We start from the raw sequence: 23,094 nt of genomic DNA on the forward strand, positions 1-23,094 counted from the left end.
TCATCGTTTCCATATCATACTCGATACGTTCTCGAAATTAGTATTCGATCTCGTTTAACGATATCACGAGTGCGCATTGATTACAAGCCTCGTTTATCTTCGATTCACGATGCGGATGCATGCTGACGATGCAAACGATACGTTAGCGGAGAGTGATAGGCCGTTTCGTTGTTAGATGGTGGTTTAATTTCAAATGGATTCGGGGGATCCTTTGCCTCGAGGCTGTAAATCAATGAGAAAATACGGAGATCGAGCTGGAATGCGAGTAAAATACCTTTCTCGAATTTCTAAAGGGATGTCGACCGCATTAGTCATCTTTCGTTCTTTACGTTTCTGATCGATGACTCTTTGAGTCATCTGTTTGTAGTTGGTGTTAGTTCGTGTTGTTTGCGAACAATTTTTCTTCCAATTCGTATCGTTGAATTCGATCGATGGAAAGGAATTTTAAGGGTATTTAATTAAGAATTTTTTGAACTTTATTCTTTTTATAATTTTTTGTCGCGTTTTATTTTTTAAGCGCGGTGTTTCAATTTTTGAAAGTATAGGTGCTCGATGCTAAGGATGATAGAGTACTTCATTTTTATACTTAAATATTTCCTTGCTTTGATGCAACATGTTTCCCGAGTGCTTTCATGGAGATACGAGATTTGCATCTTTCAGAGACAAATATTTGACTTCAATTTAAAGATGAGAAATCGTGGATGCGAAAGGAAATTCCAAACATTTTCATCCAAATAAATGTGAATATATAAAATTCTTAAACATTTTTTTTTATTCTTGCATATTTTTATAATATAATTATCACAAGTTACTTTATCTCTGGAAAAACTGATTATTAATTATTATTTCACGAAAATTCTGCAAATTCTATTGTAAGCTTAAAAAAAATATACCTTAAGGGATACGTGTAAAGGACATTTTAATCAGAAAAAAATATTGAAAAATGTTTTAATTAAATACTGTCACTCATTCCATTTGAAAAATTGCAAGAGAATTCCTTTGATATCCTATACGAGACACGAGGGTATTTTATATGTCATTTAAAAGTCTTTAACAGACTGTAAAAATTGTAGAAAGCAATTTTTCCATATTATATTTAATAGTTGCAACGAATGGAAAAACTTCTTAGTCTTATATTTCACCGAGTCGCATCCCTGCGTTTTCTTAGACAGAGAATTCAGGTTTCCGAATTAGTCCTTGCCACAGCGTGGCATCTATCCGAATAAAAGAAATAGTAATGCAGTGACGTGGCAATCAGAATTCCAGAACCTAAGTATAAAGACGCTCGGCCATTTTTGAATCGTCATGAACAGCGGTTAAGCATGCAAGTTTCAAATATGTTATTATCCAATAATAACATTTCGTGTATACGTATAAACTCGTCAATATTTTAACCGGAGGGAAACGAGTTGGCTCATCATCATTAAAAATACATTAAGTCGAGATTACGATGAATTAATTAATCATTATTGATTTTTAAATACGCGTTCGGGTGGAGTTTTTAATTGAGAAATAGGCTATCTTGATTGAATCATCCTTTATTGATATATTATCATTTTCAGATGATGCAAATGATTCATTGTTGATTGATTGAATCGTCAAAGAAATTCTTTTTCAATTTAATTAATCGTTCGAATGCCCGTGCTCGAAATTTTTTAAATTTTCAAACTTTTAATTTACAAAACTTTTTAGATTTTTATTTCTTTGATGTTTCGAATTTACTAATTTTTTCGTCATTTTCAAATTCTCAAAAGAGAGTTGTTGATAAAATTCTTAACGTAATCTTTAATTAAACCAAGAAAAAATTTATAAATTTCGTAATTTCACGTTTTCAAGGAAATTTCTTTCCACTTTTCTCAGCAGCTTCCATCATTCCATAAATAAACTCCTCCGATTCTCAATTGGATCGAAGAAACATTCCAAATATTTCCCAAAAAAGATTCCACTCTTGTTCAAACGTCTGTATATCTACGAATATATAACAAAATCCAATGAAAATTGGGTCAAAACAGGGAGCAGAGAATCTTGTATTTACAGACTTTAGGGTATCTAAAGAGTCACGAGTGATCGATGATTTTCGTTGTACATTTTGCCAAGTCGCGAGGAGGCTAATGTCTGGCTGCGAGAGATAGACCGGTCGAGCTGTTCACGATGTTCAGAAGCTTCTTCCGCGTTGGCTCGATTCCAATTGGGGGAAAAAAAAAAAAAAGAAAGAAAGAAAAGGAAAAAGAACGCCACTGGTAAGATAACAGTGGTGCAACTCGCGCGGAAAGTGTGATCGATTCGCGTTTAAAACGATTTCCATTGGCTGGAACCGTCGATATCTGGTGCTTTCTCCTGTGGCGGAACCTCCGTCGAAATGAAATTGAATTCGTGCGCGATTTGTTGTCTATTTCGATCCTCCGCATTTCCACGAAACTATATTCATAGGTTTTGCCTCGTATCGGCCTTTGTTCGCCCTCTGCCGCGATCAAACATTGATTTATTATCGATTTGCAAATGTGTTCTCTTGTTTTGCCGAGATTTATATACACGTACATATCCTGGGGAGTGGGGATGTGGTGTGGAGAAATCGAGTGGGGTGAGTAGAAATGAATGGAATTTTGTGGAGTGTTTTCTTTTTTTTTTTTTTTTCGGTGTTAAATTTGGGATTTTTTTTATTGATCAATGTGAATTGAAAGTGGGCACAGGAAACGTAGATTTTCAGTATTTTGATTTTGAGGGAAAGTTAAGAGGAAAATTAGTGGTAGAAATCTTGGCTTTTCTTTTTATAGGAGAATGGAAAGATTATTTTGAGACAATTGTAAAAGTTATGGATCATAAAAATTGAAAACATATTTATGAGCTCCTCGTTTATTATTCTTTTCCAAATTTTTAAAAGCAGTTTTAAAAATGAGAATTAGGAATAAAATAGTTCACATTACTAGATCATGTTTATTTTTGGTCATAATAAAATAAAAATAAAGTTTTCCAATGTATTTCCTATTTTTCATTTCTGTTTGCAATTTAATTAAAAAAAAATATTTGTTTAATTTAGTAAATTACAAAAAGAGAAAAATAGAAGAACGAATCGAAAAATAACAGGAACAATTTTTCATCCCCTTTTTTTATCTAAAAAGAAAGAAAATATTTTCAATATAATATTTCCAACTAAAAGCAATTATTTGCAATTTCTATTTGACTTTATTTTTCGCCGAGATATATTAAAGCTAAATCCTGATTCCATTTGTCGATCCTACTCGAGTCTACAGCATATTCCATTCCCATTCTAGAAAGTTTTACCGAATGGAGCACGGTGACAGATGGAAATCGTTGTTGAGACGAAATTGAAATCGAGTGGCAATACCATTAGAAATGGGCTGACGATACTTTGAGACTGCACATTGAATTGTCTCTCTCTCTTACAGCTTCGAGAGCGAATCTCCTCCTCCTGGATATTCCAATTCCTGAAAAAGTTTCGTTTTGCAGACGTTCCCTTTGTCTGCCGGCTTGCCTCTTTATTTCCCTTTCAATCACATTGAAATAATTTCAATCGAAATCAGATGACAAATCGTGTTGATCGAAACGATTTGTATTTTATATTTTAAAGATACTTAATTTTTTAGCGATTTACATACATTTTTTTTTTTAAATTTCTTTTCCTTTTTAGTCAATTTTATCTTGTACATTCTTCTATCCATTTAAAATATTTCTTTTGCTTATTTATTTATTTACATCTCTAAGTGGAATTTGTTTCGTATCCAAAAACGAGAGACTGAAAAACGTTTCATGCATCTGTCTCTGGGAAAAATATTTTACGAAAAAGAAATTTCACGAATTTTTAATTATCCGATTAAAAATTTCATATTCTTGATTCTTGTTTGCGAAAAGCACGAAATCTTTTTGCAACGCAAAGAAATTTCGCTACGAAACCATGAAATTCTGTTTTTACATAAATATCTTAAAATTTTTGCTAGTGTGCACGAGTTTAAATTACTCGATTGAAATTTTTTCAAAAAAGAATTTGAGCCATTCATAATTTTTTAAATGTCTTTTCACGGATAAATCACGTGAATTGACATTTTCACGAATTCTATCTTTGTTGATAGACGAAGAAGAAAAATTAAGGGAGATAAAACTCGTATATTTCCAAATTATTCGTTTGTCTTTTAAATAATTTAAAGGAACGTGAATATCATGTATTCCTAAAAATATTTATTTTCATACATATTTCACAATTAAACCTAACAATCCAACGATAAAGTACAACCACTCGAATAAAATTCTCCACCCCTAATTTATTTTACACGCTTAGAAATAGTAAAAAAAAAAAAAGAACAAATTTTATACAATAAACAACAATAAACGAATAAAATTCGTTCCAATTTTCTTTCTCAACATTCGCAATATCTCATAAATTCCGCAAATATCGTTCCTCCTTTATTATATATTCTGACCTATTATTCTAAACTACCCTCGTATACTCATAGCTAAAGATAACAAAAAGAAAAAAAGAGGACAATAAAGGGTGGTAAAGAAACGACAAAGAAAAATATAAAAGAGATAAAAAAAGGAGGAGGGGAAGAAGGTGGTGCTCGTTAAAAGGGTTAATAACATATTCCGTGCTAGGGAGAAAATGGATGGGGAAAAAAAAGGGAGAGAGAGAAAAAACGGCCTCTATCGGAGAATTACAGGTCGCGAGGGAGAAAAGGCGAGTTTTATAGAGCTGGTTAAGAAAGAACGGCGAACTTTCGAATGAAGATTTTCAGCGGTTCATAATCGAGAAAGGAAAAGGTAATCCCGTTTTTCTTCTTAACGCGGCTGAACAGCCGGCTTAACGGGAAAGATAAAGTTGGTGGATTTCACCGTTACTCGACTCTTTCTTCATCAATTCTCTTCCTACGTTTCTCGTTCCATTATGTATTTTTCTTCGGCCGCTTTCGCGCGATGCCGGGTCATTTTTTCCTCTCCACCCAAGAGCTGCGACGACCCGCCACACTTGGAACGAGTTTAAAGAGAAAAGGAGGTTTTTTCCACGAGGAGTTCCACCTCCTTGTCCATCAATTTTCCTCGTGAGTCGACGGAGTCCTCTGCACCGGAGGAAGGGAGGGATGTTGTGTGATTAAGGGGGAAGTTGATTTAAATTCGCTGGAGAGGGTGAAGAGGTTGTTGGAAGAGGTTTTCGTTTTTTTCTGACGAATGTAGAAAGTTGTCCAAGAGTTATTTCCGAAGAATTGAAAATTTAAACAATGCTGTAGAACAGAAGAGAAAGATTTTAAAATATTTAAAGATAGGTGTTTGAGTGGAAAGTGTGATTACTTCCCCAAGTTCACTTTCTCCAAGTTGTAGATTTTTATTAACTTCTACTTCGTATTTCACGTTACGATATAGCGCGTAATAAAGCTACTAGGGAAGATTGTACCAGTTTGCATGGATTATATTAATATCTCGACTAAAAATACCGCCGCGTTTTATCTTATTATAGACACCATATTTACCATAGAAGGTAGTGTACGCGATTTATGTTATATATCAGCGAGGCATCATGCTCAATAATATTTTCTACATCTTTTTAAGTTATTAAATTCTCGAGCAAATTCTCGAATTGATTTCAACAATTCTAACCAAGCCGAACAATCTTCTCTCATTTCTCAATACCTTTTAAATCACCTTTTAACCGTCATCACGTTTCAAATTCCCTTCACCACGTTAATTTCCATTACACCACTCCACAACGCATAGACACCTCTCAAAAGCCATTCTTCTTCTTCTTCTTCTTCCTCTTCGATCAATTATTCTTCGAACAACGTTTCTTGACTGGAAACCTATCCATTTATCGCTTACTTGGATTCTTCCCCGGCGCACTTTCAACGACAAATCGAACAAACGACGACGATACTTTCGCAACTATTTTTCCTCGATCCTCGAGGTGCGTTGAACTCGCGTTCTGTTGGATGCATCTTCTCTGTAGGCCACGTTGTGGGAACCTCCTGTCTTTCTCAATCAAGGCAGATTCCCAGGGCGAGCCTCGTCGTGTATGCACAACCATCGAACATCGTCTTTGTCCACTTTCACTCGAAAACGTTTCGACGTTTCGTGTACGAGTCGCGATACAACGTTTGCGTTTCTGGATGATGGTTGGAGGTCGAGCACTTGGCACGAGGCGATTTGTTAGAGGCGGATGATGAGAAGATTCGTGGGTTGATGTCCGTGAACATTTGTCTTTGGGGTTAATAACGTGTTTCCAGGGATGCGATGTGTATTTAAGATGATGGTTGAGAAGAAGGTATCTAGTAATTAGGATTCTCGCGAAATTCGAGGCAATTGTAGGGATAAAAGGATTGCCGTATCTGAGATTCTGATTAGTATCAGTTTACTTAATTTTAGAATATTTCAATCGACTTAAATTAATCCAAGTGTTCGATTATATAAATAATTCCGTGGAAAAACGTGCGATTGATTTTTTCTTTTTATAATTTTCTGTCAAACTATCTCAAACAAATCGCCATCACGTATAATTCTTCATAAACCTTCTCAAATCCCATGCATCCGTCATAAACCTCCTCGCTGCCAATTACCATTTAAACAATCATCGCGCCGCCAATTTTCCACAACGTACTTTACAACTATTTCAAACAACAATCGCTCATAATTCTTCATAAAAACCTCCTCGAACGAAAATCCAATCGCATCCACTGCCAACCTTTCACATTCGCAATTACCGCATACCAACAATTTTCCTTTCGACTTTACTGCTCTCCCGACCGCAGCCACGCATAATTGTCCAAACCTTCTCGAAAATCCCGAATCCACCTGACGCAAGCCTCGCGCAATTATCATCGAGCAATCGTACTGCCAATTTTCCACGACTTGTTCCCTTCTTATTATCCCACCCCGTGCAAACTCCCCATTACCTCTCATCTCCTGCGCCCAGAGATCGAAGCAAATCTCTCTCTCTTTCTCTCGGAACTTCGAGGACGGGAACCATCGAGGAATAAATCATCCGTGGAACCGAGGCCACGATAGAGCAAGAAACGCATTAGGCAGAGGGATCTAATATTAGAGCAGCAGACCGCCAGATCCTCGCGGAGGGTCTCGACGTGAAACATTATCTCTTCTTCTTCTTCTTCTCGTCCCATCCCCTTTGTATCGGTGTGTGGCCTCCACCCCATCCCCTTTCACGATCGCGCCCTCCGTGACGACGTGACGACGGAATTCGCGCGTTTGGAATCACGCGATGTCGTTTTGCATACGTTTCGTGATTTCCCCCGCGCGAAAATGAAATATCAGAGTGGCGCATGCATGCCGTAAATCGATTCTCGAGAGCCTTTCCGGCTTTGGCGGGCTCGCCTTCTGCCTTCTGCGTGATAAGTTGTGGGGGGAGGATCTCGTTCGTTCATCTTTCTTTCCTTTGGTCGACTTGTGTTCGAGGAAATGGATGGAACGCCGTGTTAGGATGGGAGCTTGTTGGAGGATAAAATGTTCTAACGATGTTGAATGATAATGATAATGATATTATAGTTTTACATATGTGTGTTCGAGTAAAGTTTATTGATTTAAGAGCGCGTGGAATTTTACGACGCGATCCAATAACGCTCTTGATGTTCGAATAATGTGTCGAGGAATGGAAAAAGCATCTGTGATAAAATTTTCTAGGTCGCCTTCTAGCGACGACTTCCGTTTTATCAAACCGTCCTGTAACTAGGTCATTGTTTTACGGACCGAGGTTGGAGGATGGAAAAGTAGGCTCGAGGAGTTTACTTTCTTCCGCTGTGCTCGGGGAACGGAGTGTTAACACCTTTGCTTCTTGGAAACTCGTTGGAAAATGTAAGGGGGGAAAAATTTCTCCGAGATTTCGTTGTTTCACGATGAAATTGGGGCAAACGCGAGTTTCAATCGCATGTTCACCGCTATGAAATCGAACAATGTTTCTTGTAGCATCGAAATAGAGTTTGGTTAATTTAAACCGAGCGATAATATTCTTGCGCACCAGAAACCTAAGTAAATAATATCCACCGTCACGAGGTGTGTAAAATTTAACTTTGAAACTTGATGGATTTGCTCACCTTTCGAGCGGAGAAGTTCCATCGTAAATCCCTCAATTAACAGAAGCATAATCCATTCGCCATAAATTCGCCGTAAATTCATTTTATACCTGGAATCGAACAAATCAAGTGGAAGCAAGACACGAATTCTTCATCTAAACCATTAATCGTAAAAATTGCGTCTTGGAAACGAATATTACAAACTTGATTCGTTCAATAAACAACGCTTCGATATTTAAAAAAAAGAAAAAAGAAAAAAGATCATCGTTGCTCGTCAGCCAGATTCCAGCCAGATTGAAACCAAGCATCGAGAATCCAAATCCAAAATCTGAGAAGCGATCTCAGTATCGTGACAAGTACACTTGACGTCGTACGTTGAGCCGAAACGCGGATCCAATTCTCACCTCTCTCCCCCCAGCCCACGGATCCAATTTTCCGCTCGGCGAGGCCGAGCCGATCGTTCCGCGGCGAAAGGACGTCGAACCTCGCCGAGCTATATACGTGAGTATTTTGCCAGAACAGAAAACGAAGCCTCGCCTTTCCACCGTTCTCGTATATCCGACAAAGAGCGAAGTTAGCCAAAGGGGAGGGGTAGGAAGGGAGGGGAAGGAAGGGGGAGGCGCGCGGATCGATGCGTTTTCCCGGCCACTTCAGAATTCGTTCGGCCACATAATTTGTCGATGCGGACAGGAGTCAGAGCAGAGACTGCGATCGACAACGATATTCAGAGATGCATACGGGAAGCGCATACACAACGATGGCCACTGTGCAGAGCCATAAAGCCGGTTGCCGCCCTCGTTTAACCAGCTTTCCACCGCGCTAAGCCAGCCCAGGCCTTTGAATCCTCTCCTCTCCCTTTTGCGCTCGAGACTCCGTGCCCCGTATGTTTAGCGTTCCCTATTTCCCTGTTGGAACGGACGCCGGAACTCGGCGGGCCTCTTGTTAACGGAAAATTTGCGCGTGTCGTAATTTAAAACGCGACGAATAAATACGCGCGTATCGTAATTCAGAAAGCGACGAAGAGATACGCGTGTATTGTAATTCAGAATGTGATGAATAAATACGTGCGTATCGTAATTCAGAATGCGACGAATAAATACGCACGTAATTCAGAAAGCGACGAATAAATACGCTTGTATCGTAATTCAGAAAGCGACGAATAAATACGCGCGTATCGTAATTCAGAACACGACGAATAAATACATGCGTATCGTAATTCAGAATGTGACGAATAAATACGCACGTAATTCAGAAAGCGATGAATAAATACGCACGTATCGTAATTCAGAAAGCGACGAAGAGATACGCGTGTATTGTAATTCAGAATGTGATGAATAAATACGTGCGTATCGTAATTCAGAATGCGACGAATAAATACGCACGTAATTCAGAAAGCGACGAATAAATACGCGTGTATCGTAATTCAGAAAGCGCCAACAACGCGTATCGCGTCCGTCTGCATCCATGAATTTCCTGGTTGGATGCAGAAATCTCCCTGGCAATGCTGCGACGCTCGTCCATGAGATGCATGACGTAAAAATTATCTTTGAGACCGTGTGGGAGGATATACGTGTGCGAGAAATCGTTGGGAAGGAGGATGGGTAGGATGGAAGTAGTTGGGATGATCGATATTGGTAATCGGGGATTAAGAGTTGTTGAGAAATGCGTTGAATATTTTAATGCCGATTGATCCTTTGAATTTTGAGGTGGAGGGAGGGCGCTTGTTTTCATGGAAAATATCGTGAAGTGTGTGTATGTTTTGTACGCTTAACGCGTTAAATCTTCGTGAATGGTAGAGCGGAAGAATGGATGGATGGATGGAATAGGGATGATCGAAAGAAACGTATCGATATGATGGATATTTTATTACGGATGATTGTTCATTTAAATATATCGAAAATATTTTCGTATTGGATGGATGTGCTTCGAAATTTTCTTGATGACAAGGACGTTGGAATGTGGAAGGATTGAATCGTATGTATTGGAAATTATTCCTTTTTTTGATCCTGATTTTTCATGGACTTATTAAAATTAACTGAATCAATTTAGAAAGGATTTTCAATTTAATAGCGTATTTTCGTACGCTAATAATATAATTTCATTGGAACTGTAAGAAAAGTATTATTAAAAAGTATTATTATGAAATATCGTTGGAGCTATCATATTTAGCAATAATTTTCATAGTATTATTGATGAAACGATTCGAATAAATTTTCTCGTTTCGAGAATTGCATGAGATTTCGTTTTGTCTGTTTATAGGCAATTTGGTTCGTTTTGGCGCAATTATGAAATTGCTAATGGGTATGTGTTGTATGAATGTCACTGCGTTTAAAAGCTCCCTGTCGAAAATACGAATTTCATATTTGAACGAGCATTTTCATCGTATTGTTCATAACATCGCATAAATCTTATTCTATTTATTCATTGAACACATTTGTCATTAATTCCCCTAACGTAACAGTTATAAAATAACAATTATATCAAAGCTTAAAAACAAATTCGTTGCATCGTATAAATGATCACGTTTTTCAAAAAAAAGTCTCTCCGACTTCACGAACTCCCTAATCTATCTAAACCTAATCTCATCCCCAAAGCATCCCCAAACCAAAAAAAAAATATCCCTTCACGAAACGAGCTTCAAAAAAGAAGTTCCATTTCTTTTCAAGGATTAGCCCAGATTTCGTTGGAGGAACTCGTCCTTGAAGACTCGTTTCACACTCCCCTCCATATTCCTTCGTTCCCATATTTCCTTCCCACGACTTGAGCCGAAACGACAAAATTCGCATCCTAGGAAACAATGGCAAACCGAAAGACGCGCGGACATCCTCGTTGTTTGTCACAGGTGGATAAAAAAGAAGAAGAAAAAAAAAAGCGCAGAGACTATGGGAATACTGCTCGTTAGCAGAAACCGTCTGAAAGTCGCAGGATCGTCGGGATTAAGAAGAAAAGCAACAATGACTGGATCCGTTGTCCATGCCCCGGCAACGATTCCCTCTCTTGACTGGCCTTTTCTCCATTCGACTATATACTCGCCTAGCCCTATTATTCCACTCGTGCTCTCTTGTTTTTCGTCTCGCCTCTTCATCTCTTTATCCTCATTACCATTTTACCGTTTCTCTTCGATCTCCTTCGCGATCTCTTTTGCCCTTCGTGTTGCCGTTAACGGAAATTTGTTGCAACGAAGTTTCGTTTCTCCGCGAAAAATTGGTTTCGAGATCTTCTTCGAGGAATATTTTATTTCGCATGACGATCCTCTTGGAAGGGTTTAATTCGCGGTTCGTTTGTATCCTTTTTTTTTCTTTCTCTCTCTCTTTTGTTTTTGTTTTTGATTCGTTGATGGATCGATCGAAATCAACTTGGAGAAGAAAAGGGGATCAGCAACGTGAATTACGCGTTTTGCGTCACGTTGCGGCGATATATTGGTTGGAACTGGTATGGTGGGTTGTAAAATCGGTCAGACGTTATACAGTTTACATGGTTCGAGCACGGAAATAATTTTAGGCATCGAGTAGCTTTTAGAATTTTAGATTTTCTTTTCCGTACCGTGATTTTCAGAGATTTTGCGCAGAGTGTGAAGATTTTTTAGAAGCGCACACACACACACACATATATATATATATATACACAGTGTAGTTTGTTGTTCGTTGCAGAATGCAAGAAATGTAATTTGAATATAAAGGATTGGAAAAAATTGAGTTAACGTTATTTCACTTGTTGATCAAAGTACTATTTATTATTTAGTGATATTTTTTTTTAATGAGTTGGGTTGGTAAATGTGATGAATGAGTAACAGGAAAGAAACGAGTAGATTTTCTTGCGTAGATTTACGTAATTGTTTGCATAACTGGAATAACAATGGTGCTCTTTCTCATTGATTTTCTTTGTACACTCGTTAGAGAATATAATGAACTTCTATTTGAATTCTTTTGCTCGTTTTCTTTGATGATAATTCAATTTCATTCTTATTTATCGTTTAATTTACAAAAAATGATCTTTAACGTGTTAAGAAAAATTTGAAATTAAGAAATTAATCGATGTATCGAGACAAATCCTTTCATTATACGTTTAATAATAAATGAATAGGATAAGAAATAAAGATAAGGAAAAGAAAGATCCAAAGAAAGCAATACAGTTAAATTAGAATATTTTTCTTATACTATTCATCCTTTTCCTTCTTTCGCTGAATTATATTTTCATCGAGAGAAAGTTGGATACGGATGGAAAATTGTTCGATCTCAACCTCCTTTTTTAACTTCCACTGATCGAATTTCAATGGAACTTTTTCTCTTTGGAATCTTCTAATAAAGAGAAATTGGATTCGAACACAACAAATTTAGTTCAACCATCTGGTTTCAAAAATTGTCTCAAATATATAATTGTCAAAATATATCAAATTTAATATCGTTCTCGATTCTTCGCATAGATGATTCTCACTCACTTTTCTTTTTCTCAAAATTCAAAATCGATCGAATCGTCATCGTTTGACATATTTTCCAACATTGATTCACGTTTCAAATTTACAATTTCACCGTTGAAAAAATCCTCGAAGAAAGGAAGAAAGAAAATACTGCACAAATATTATGAAACGAATACATAAAAATCAGCTTTAGTGGCCTTCACCTATTCAAGGCTCGAAGAACTTGAAGACTACAAAATCTTCCACACGACTATTCCTCTCCGCGATCCGGATCGAAGGAAAAAGGACACGAAACTCTCAAGGCTGATTGGCTAACCTAACTTTCAAGGTCCAACGCGATACATTGGTTTTTCTCCTCAACGAGGAAACGCTTCTTATCATCCTGCTATTGCGTAATAAATTGTATCACGAAAGGTTGTAATTACCAAGGTGTAACGAGTCATTCAGTTTTCACGAAGGAGAAACTTGGAGGAATTGTGGAGATCTTGGAGATCGAACGAACGTTATCGTTATTACGACGGGGGAAAAGATAAAACCGAGTGTTGTTAACAATTTTACGAGACCCGGACGGATGATAAAACCGAGGCCAGAGTCATGCTCTGTTTCGCGGAGGATACACAGCACGCGCAATGCCGCTTGTAGGAAACTTGGATGACTATTTAGAGATGATAAAACTGCAATCTTTGTGGATTCATTTTTACGTTCTGGAACGTGGAACTGGTTATTTTGTTAGTTTTAATAATTCAATTGATCTTGTTCATTTTCGATTAACTTATCGATTTGCGAAAGTAAATACAATAAGAAAGTGAAAGATGGAACGAGGACGAGTAAAAAATTAAATGCATTTATAAGATTTTAATAATTTTTATGTTACCTAATATGAATCAACAGATGGAAAGACGAATCGAATAATCTCCGAATAATTTCCAATTTTATCTTTTTTCGATCTTAATCTCGAATAAAATAACGAAACAAATTATCCAACATCGATTAAATTAAAAACTTTTTCCCCGCATCTTGTCCTCGTTATTCAATCAAAACGATCAAGTCAACATTTTTACCTTTAAGGGAAAGGAAGCGTGATGATCCCGATCGAACGAAAGTTAAACGCCTCTATTATAAAAAAGAAACTCGGACGAGATCCGACACGCGGGGGATGTGGGAAATGCGCTTGTAAACAGTTTGCGCCCGATGGAGAAAAAGAGTAAACCCCGTAGATAATTTTCATCGGGGTACAAAGTAAATGTCGCGCGCGAGTACGATCAAATATTGACTCGTCTCGAACGAATATGCATGCAGATTTATATTTTTCGTGTAAACGTTATCTTTTTTCTTTTTTCTTTTTTTTTTTTTTCCCCCTCGTATCAGCCCTGATTCACCTGGTGGCCCGGTGCTATCTCCCCGATTCATCCGGCCGCGAAACAGATTGCTTTCACGTCGCGCGTGAAATCATCACGAGAATCGTCGAGCAATCGAGAATATCGAGGAATGATATCCCGTTCAGAGCGTGCAGAAAGAAATAAGCGCTTGGAATCTCGTTAACTCGTTTGCCCGGAATCAAATGAAATCGTTTCGCGGCTGAAGATTGTAAATTTTACTCAGCGTCTGTGAATCTTTGGTTTCTCGATGAAACTCTATATAGAGAATAGAGGGAGAAACATTCAACGTAGCGTGGTTCTCTGTTCGAGAGCCAAATTAGAGTCTTGGAGAGTGTTTCTCATAAATGAAAGGCACGGATGCACAGGTGAAAATTATCATCAAATTTCTGCCAAAACTCTATTTTCAGAATCTTATTTAAGAAGAGCAATTCGAATCTAAAAGTATCGCCGTTCGATTAAAATTATTATATACTTTTTGACGATACAATAACCATTGTGATAAATTATTAAATTTGCGTACACTTTGCGTGTTAATCCTTAATTGGAAACGATGCAGGGATCACGAGTCACGAGAATTCGCATCGAAGAGTTAATAATTCGTTCAAATTTCCCGCTCAAATCGAGTCGAAATTCCTAAAAAACAAGATCAACATTCCAACAGAGTACATCGCTTGAAACAAAAGGTTCAATGCAAAAAGTGGTCGAACCACGAAAGAGCAATTAGAATTAATAATCGAGCCGAGATTTTTACGAACACCGGAAGTCGACACGGTTCGCGCACTCCCGCCTGGAAATTGAAGTTTCTTCTTCTTCCAGCTTATCGTGTTCGCAGGCTTCTAACGGTTCGAAATTGTCTCGCTCGTTGGCTTCGTCCGTGGCCGGGCCTTGTTAACGCGGCCAACTTTTCGTTATCGCGACTCCTTTTGTCCCTATGGGGAGGTTGTCGGGGATGCTTGGCGTGGAGAAAACTTTTGGCTGGGTGTAATAAGCGTCGAGGAACGAAACTGATAAGCGGTGGAGGAGGATTGATCAAGAGGAAATTTTGCGGAAGATTTGGGGACAATTATGCTTTTGCAACGCGTTGGAAATTTTTGTGGAAGGAACCATTGGATTTTTAATATCTTTTTAATATTTGAGGAAAGGAATTTTGTTATGGGTGAATGAAAAGCAGATTGATGATGATTGATGAAATTTTGTGAGAGGATCGATTTTACGATTTTTTTTAGAATTTGGGGACAATTAGCTTTTGCAACGTTGGAGAGGAATTTCGTAAAATGGTGGTGGAGCGATCGTGATTGATCGAAAGAACCACATTCGATGTTTGGATTTTTAATATCTTTGTATATTTTTAATATTTTAGGAATTTTGTAATGGGTGACGGTTAAAAGCAGATTGATTATGATTGATGAAATTTTGTGGAAGGAAATATGATAATTTCGACAGAATATTTTAACAGAATATTTTAATATATAATTATCTTTTTAAACCCTCCTCTGTTCGAATCAAGATACGATATTGCGCGTATTTCGTATGTGGATGCGAAGGCGTGAATGACGTTCATCGAAAATAAATTTTGCGAAACGATAAATGTAATTGCAATTTGTGGTGTACGAGAGTAGGTCTCGATTCAGAGACCCACGCAATGTTAATCCTAAGTGACAAATATTTTGAATTGAACTACTCATGTGGCTACTAATATCACGAGATAAAAATATATATATATACATATAAAAAGAAATCTTTAAATAACTGTTAAAATTAATATCGCAGTAATTTATATCCCAGTCTATCTAATCTATCGTTATAAAATCGAAGATAGCTGCATTGGATATGAAAAGCAGCGTAAAAAAATGTCATGCTGCGACGTGCTAATATTAGATACGTGACGAATAGGGCAATAAGTTGTACAGTGTGCGTTACTGTATCTTAATCTTGCATTATTGTGCACGGTTACGAGATAAACGAGACGAAGTTTAGTGTGTTAAGAAAAAAAAAAAGAAGAAAAGAAAAAAGAAAAAAAAATATCATTACACCACAGCATTTAGTTGCGTGACAAACAGGCATTAAACTCTAACGTATACTTTGCACTGATACCGAGTCTTAACCTATTAAGACTTCTTAAGAACGTAATAATTTCATTTCAAAAGTTTATTTCCATAAGCACTAGCAGTTAACCGCGAAGTTTCAAGTTTTAATTATATTCTTCTTCCATGACTGAAATTGTTCTGAAAGTTTCTCTTAATTTTTCTGCTAATTTAGAACAATATTTGAGAAAAATTAGAACACAATTTTATTCCTTGAGTAATTACAAACGTGCATTTAATTTAAAGATTGAATTAGGAATAAAATTTGCAAGTTTGCAATTATTTCCATTTAATATTTTTGCTACTACCGTGCCTTGGAGATATAAATATCCCAAACATTGTCTATAAATAGTGCACATTCCTTCCATACTGCTCATATTTATCAAAAATATGAAATTCTTGCTTAAATTTATTTATTCGACAACAAAAATTTTCATAAACGAAATACAATTTCGAAATCTAGTATTTACTTCATCGTTCATTACATTATTATATATCAATTATGATTATAATCTCTCTCGTTTATCTTAACGAATTACTCGAGAATAATATACCCTCTAATCAAAATGATCTCAAAAGACGAATCGATTCGGTTCGAGGAAAGAATCTCGATTACGAAAAAAGAAAAAAGAAAAACCTCGTACATCCTTCAATCTCGAGGCAAGAGCAAAGGATGAATCGAGGAATTATTCAAGGAGCTAGGTCTATTCCTATTCCCTGAGAAACTTTCTTAAAAGATTCAACGACGGATTCTAAGAATTCAACGAATGGGCGGCCCTCCCGAATTTACCTGAAATTTTCGTGGCGGTGTTGCACCTGCTATTCTCGGAAACTGCGGAGCGTTTGCAAACGGATTGTTGGAAAATGCTGGAAATTTTCCCGCGGGTTACCCGCCGGCTCCCGACGATGGCCACTCAGCCGGTGGAACTTTTACGTAGGGCACGTTTACGTAGACGCGTTCGCAAACACTCGAGTCTGGCGTTAGAATGTTTAAACGGGTGGTAACCGGTAAAAGAACTGGTCGTTGGTTCACGGGGTTGCGAAACTTTTCCAGTGACGCCACCGTTTCGCCACGTTTGGTCGACGATTTCGAACTGGCGTGTGCCAGTTTTGGGGGAAATTTAACCGCGGATCCTTCAAGATTAGGGGGAGGGGGAGAAGTTTTTTTTTGGAGGAGAGTTTGTTCATGGGGAGGAGAAAGAACTCTTTTTGAGAAATTAGGAAAAACAATAGGAAAAATGTCGGAAATCAGAATGGGAAATGATGAATGAGGTAAAATAACAGCGTAACGTTTATAAAGTTGTTGAAAGAAATATCAGGTGAATTAATAAATTTGATTGAACTTTAAAGTTCAAAGTTTAAACATACAGGTGTTTGTGATAGTTATTGAAAGCAACGGGAAACGTTTTAATCAATATAAAGCATAAAATCAAAAATTCTTTGAAGTAGAACGCACGATCGATTAAATAAATATAAATATTATTTTAAATATAATGTACTCTAAATAAAAATATTGTTTTAAAAATAAATTAATTAAAAGCACGCTAAAAAGAATAGTTGTATCGGGATAAAGATTTGTCATATATAAAAATTAGCTAATTGAACTTTTTTTTAAAACAATTTAAACGTTTTTTCAATATCGAGGATTTTGAAGAAATATTAAAAATTCTATTAAGAACTTGAGCACAAAGAATGCACTTTTGATTCTGTTTCAAGGTTCTGACCTTAAAATGAGCTGTTATACACAGTCTTAGGCGCTTTTGTCTCGAGAGTTGTGATACTTGAAACTTGCTGTGGTTTGACGCTTGGCTGAATTTACTACTCATCTTGTTTCATTGCCTCTGTTTGTTTAAGCTTCGAATGGAACCTCGAAGAATTTACCCAATCTTTGAATTTAATCTTCTCGTAGAACAATGCCACATATATATACCGTTCACGTATTAATCACAATTTCGAGAACCACGCAATATTTTTAGAAACCTGCAATGATACGATAGCTTTTTATTTCTATTAAAAACACACGCGCATCCACTTCTCCAAAAAAAAAGATAATCCCCATAAAAATTCCATTTCGATACACAGATCAGAATTTGACCCAATTACCTTCACCCAAGATTAAAGGAAATCAAATAAACGACCATATCCATAATAAATATTTATATATATAAAAAAGAAAAATCGAATCAAACTCGTACACGCGCCGCGGCATCCAACGTCAAACAAATATTAATCCTTTGAAATAAAATTACAACGGTATCCGCTTCGAAATTTTAAACGTTGATTGGAAAACTCGCGATTGAACCATCCATCGAGCCATAAAGGGGGGAGGGTGGGATTTTTATTTCATCCCCGTCGGTCAATTTGCCGATCCCCTCCCCTTCCATCTCTGCCCACTGCTGCTGACGTTCCCTTCACAAAGGGAATTTCGCTTCTTCTTTCGTACACAGTTTTTCCTCAACGCCTGCATACAAGACAAAAGGAAGACGAGCCGCTTCTCTCTCGAGCGCGTGCTCAAGAGGTTTTGCAAGCTCACTGAATTTCTATACACCCGGCTCGAGAAGGTCTACCCACTCCTACTCCTTAAACCTATTCCTCCTCGGGGACCTCTTATGCACTTCACCGTGCGCCGTTACTAAGACTTTCCCACGGCTGTGTGTCCCCCAGGTAATCTCTGTGTCTTTCGGATTTCAGACTCGCTCGAGGCAACGAGGATAGACACGCGTGGCATGATTCCTTTTTCTTCCTCCTTTTTCTCTCTCTCTTTTTTTAAACTTTAATTTTTTTCTTCTTCTTCTTCTTCGATGCTCTCGAGCACTTGTTAAGCGCTGCTACTTTTACTTTTTATTATATTGTGCAAGTAGGAACGACAATTTTTTCTTTTTAGAAGGTTTATTTATAAATGGTTGCAGTTAGAATAGTTCGATAGGTTTATCGCGAAAAGGTTTATTAACGATGATGGTTTTGGTTGAAATATTAATTTTTTAGATAACTGTAATTTTGCCAGTTACAATGTCAATAATATTTAAAATATTGATATTAAAGTATGCTCGATAATTATATTAATTAATTTTTCTTATCTTAATATGTTGTAATTGTTGATTTTGATACCAGAAAATGATACAAAATTGGACGCTATATAATTTTAAATTATTCAATGGTTACGAAGTAAGCGAAGATACTGTTAGTCGTTCATGTGTATGCGCATATACGATTTCGATTAAGAATAATCGTGTAAGATATATTACGGTATATTAATCGTGAGGTAATTTCTCGATAGAATGGGAAAAAGAGACAGTGGTCTGCGATAAAGCGTGAGTTGAAAGTGTGGGATGAAATCTTATTTTCTTCGTTGGAATTCATGTTGCAAGAGTAATGGCTGTGACGATGTTCCAATCCATACACGCGAGAGAATCTTAGCGGTTCTTCTTTCTATAAATTAGCCATTTTTTCCGTTCGGTGTATATATATTTATACCGTGTGATCACCGGTTCCTTGTAAAAAAAAGAAAAAAAAAGGTAACGGTCGATGTCTTCTCATAACTTAACACGCTTCCTTTTCATCATAGTTTCTCGACGTTTCTTCAAATATGATCAATCGAGAAATCACTTTCTTTCTTGAGTGACAGACTATGTCTATCTACGTAATATACATATTATTCTTTTACATTGAATTTTATATATACATATTGTGTATATTATTCGTACAATTTGATTTTTTTTAGAAATCTTTAAATCCTCTCTTTATAGAAGGCTGATGTAACGGAAGAATATTCTTGATACTTGTCGATATATATATATTTTTTTTTACATTTCGATCTTCTCATTTACAATTTTTTAATAATTTAAGAAATCCGTCTGTATAAATCGAGTCAATAATTTCTCACGCAAGACCTATGATCTATTAATCTTCCTCAGACAATTTCACGATGAATGGTTTCACAATGTTGATCTTTGAATCTTAAAAAGTCGTAAAGAAATGTAAAGGATTATGAATTAAATGAAAAACATTATTTCCTCGACGAAGCTTTTTGTACTCACCGTTTTATCAATTGCGATAATATAAAAAGTGTACATGTTACTATTATAAACATTTATAAAAATGTTTTTTATTAACAAAAATTCTAACAATTTTTCATTCTTACACCTGAATCACTTTTTCTTTTTATACAATTACAAAAAAAATCCACGAGAACTTCATCATGCTCCCGTCATAAAAGATTCATTGAACAAAAAAAACCCTAGCGCCATCCAAAACCCCCACGAAGCCCTATCACGAGCCATCCAAAAGGACTTTTCCAAACGCTCGACTCGTTTCATAGATCAACCTCTTCTCTGTACCATCTCTCCTTCGTAAAAATCGTACAGGAAAACGATGGCGAAAAGCCAGAGCGATACGCTTCGAACGGGGGACTTTATCGAGGCCGTTTATCCTCGACATTCTAAAAATCGTAGGACGGATCAAGGGACTTATCTTTCTCTCGATATGGCGCCGTTATTCGCGCCGACACTCGATCCCTTTATGGCCGTGTTTCGATTCTATCGGCCACCTTCTTCTTTCACCACCTTTGCGCTCTTATCACGAGAGCAAACGGTCGAAATTGATAAGATAAGGGCGTTACTCGGTTGCTTGCTTCGTGTCCTGACGAGGTGGAAACGCAGCGTTAATAAAGCGGTGTCGGTTCTGGGGTTTTACACGCCGCGATGAGACGAAGACACGTCGGGGCTTTGTGCTTTGGATACGCTCGAGAACCGCGTTCCTCGCGCTTACAATGACTTCCGTTACGTGGCGACTGTGTACACGGAAGCGGAGGTGGCTGCTCAGGTTTGGTTCTAATTACGATCGAGGCGCTGAGAATTCTCTTGTTGTCTACCGCCCGCCATGTAGACAACTATTTCTCTGGGCGAATTCTGACAGATTGCGATCGCTTTCGAGGAGATAGATTTTAATCGGTGTTTATTTTTGTTCTTATTATTATTTTCTCTCTTTTTTTTTTTAATTATGGGAAAGTCGAGAAAGATTACGAGTAGATCCCTTGAATTTTTTGAGCTTAATTGGAATCCAGATGCTGAGAATTGACTCGTGCTATTTAAAGGGTATTCTGTTTTAGTTTGGTGAATCGGAGGAGTCGTTTTACAGAGATCCGTGGGAATTTCTGTTTCACGATGAACTAACCTAGTTTTTCGCAGCGAAGAGATTTAGAGAGGCTTATTGAATCAATATTTAGTCGTGATAAGTTACGTAATATTTATTGGCCTCGAGCCTGTGAAAAAAATTCGTTGTATTACACGTTCTATATAAAACAAATACGCAAAATCATAAAATACTGGATTAGATATATATATATATCTAATTTTTCGTCGTTCGTTGGATGAAATTTTTACATTTTCAAGAAATTGTATTCTCTATTATTACTACGTTAAATCTAGAAAAGTGCATTTGGACTGTGTCAAAAAGATGCTAATTATTATTATTCCTCGTACGTTCTACACTATCAACGCTCCACGCTCGATCTAATCTCCACCGAGACAGGGAGCGAAACTTTCAATCCCCAAGGACCCAAGGGGGTCGGTCCTTGGAAACTCTAGGTATCACGTTAATCCCCGTAAACTTTATTGAAACCTCGCCAACGGGGATCGATCCAAAGCCTGGTTCGCAAAAATTCATCGGAACCGATCCAAAAAGAAATAAAAAAACCTAACTCGAAAATTCGAATTCGTTTCAACAGAGGCGGAAAACCCCTTCCCCCATAACAGCTTCTCCATAAACGATTTCTGATTGGACGTGCACGAGGACGTACACGAGGCAGCATCCCAATTTGAATAGAAGGGAGAAGGGAGGAAGATCGGTGGAAAAAGAAGGAAAAGGTGGAGAGGAATTGGAAGGAAGTGGTGAAGGATGTAGTCGAGGGTTTCGGGGACGGATGACGGGATAGAAAAGAAGAAAAGGGAGGACGAAAGGAGGATGGAGGCGAAAGAGGAGTCGTCCGGGTTGTGGAGGGTGACCGAGGGCTGAGAGGGAAAGAGAAGGGAGGGGGGGTAAAAAAAAAAGAAAAGAGGATGCACAAGCACACGAGCCAACTACGTGGTCCCGGAAGCGGACACCATGTTGCTAATAGGGGTCCTGTCAGAAGATGGAACAGCTTCCACGGCGGTGGAAGCGTCGGCGGAGGCGCGAGCAATTTCAACGACACCGTCGGAAATGGCAATCTGCCCCCCGGTATGATCACCAAGGCTCCCCAGGAGCCGTTCAGGGCCGTGCCCAAGGCTGTCCAGGCTCTGAGGAGCGAGTCGGTTGACAGGAGCCATCGAGCCCAGCCGCCTCCGCCCCCGGCCTTCCCCCGAAGACGGTTCTCCGTGTGGTGAGTTTGGAAATTTGAATTTCAGAACACGTATTCTAGTAAACACGTATTATTTCTTCTTATTTCTACGTTAAGCTTTTCTTAACGAAGCTAAGAATATGCCAGATATTGAAAAGTAAGTGTGATACAAATTAATGAATTTAGAAATACTTGAAGCTTTACGGTAGAATATATTCTTTTGAAACTATAGCTCACTCTTACAATTATTCGAAATAATCCGAATAAATAGCGCGCAAGCACGATTTCTTTATTTATTATTAAAGACGATCAATTGAACTTTATTATTCAAATGGGAAGATTGCATTCGACAAAATTTTAAAAAAGAGTAATTTTTTCGTTCGATCGAATCTATAATCCATGTTTGAACGAATTAATCACTCCGCTAATTAATTCTCGAAACCATTTCGCGTAAATTAACACGGACGCAAGATAAATCATCTGGTCATGCGCATTATTCGAACAGGATGAATCCTACCCTTGATACCTACCCTCCCCGCTTCAAAATAGATTACTCATTATCAACTAAATTTTTATAATCGCGAGCAACGATGACTTAGTCTGGTCGTAAATCAATCTTTTATTCGCTACTCGATTTTCTCAAAGAATCCGGCCAGCAAAAATTATTACGTTTCACTCCATTTAATTTTTCGGCCGTTGTTCGATTCGTCAGTATGATGTTAAAATCGCGATTGATGTCCCAATCCCGATGAAACGAGGCGGTGAATGAAACGAACGGTGCTCAACATCTTGGATTATAATAAATCGCGTATTTTCTTCTCGCGTTAACGCGAAATTGGTGCACGATGACGGCGCATCTTTTATTGACGCAACG

General features: G+C 37.6%; 1 protein-coding gene across 15 annotated transcripts in view; it reads left to right on the forward strand.

The window, feature by feature from the left end:
- LOC107995623 (rap guanine nucleotide exchange factor 2) overlaps positions 1–23,094 on the forward strand; it is a 190,168-nt gene that overhangs the window by 107,930 nt on the left and 59,144 nt on the right. For 3 of the 15 annotated variants that reach the window (XM_062073899.1, XM_017053240.3, XM_062073919.1), the window contains exon 2: positions 21,630–22,262. The exons of the other annotated variants lie outside the window; for them this stretch is intronic. In XM_062073899.1, the coding sequence (XP_061929883.1) occupies positions 21,961–22,262 (302 nt within the window). In that variant the 5' untranslated portion in view covers positions 21,630–21,960. The remainder of the gene's footprint in view (positions 1–21,629; positions 22,263–23,094) is intronic. 15 annotated transcript variants of the gene reach the window in all.

Source organism: Apis cerana, linkage group LG4, assembly GCF_029169275.1.
Source record: "Apis cerana isolate GH-2021 linkage group LG4, AcerK_1.0, whole genome shotgun sequence".
Classification (NCBI taxonomy): domain Eukaryota; kingdom Metazoa; phylum Arthropoda; class Insecta; order Hymenoptera; family Apidae; genus Apis; species Apis cerana.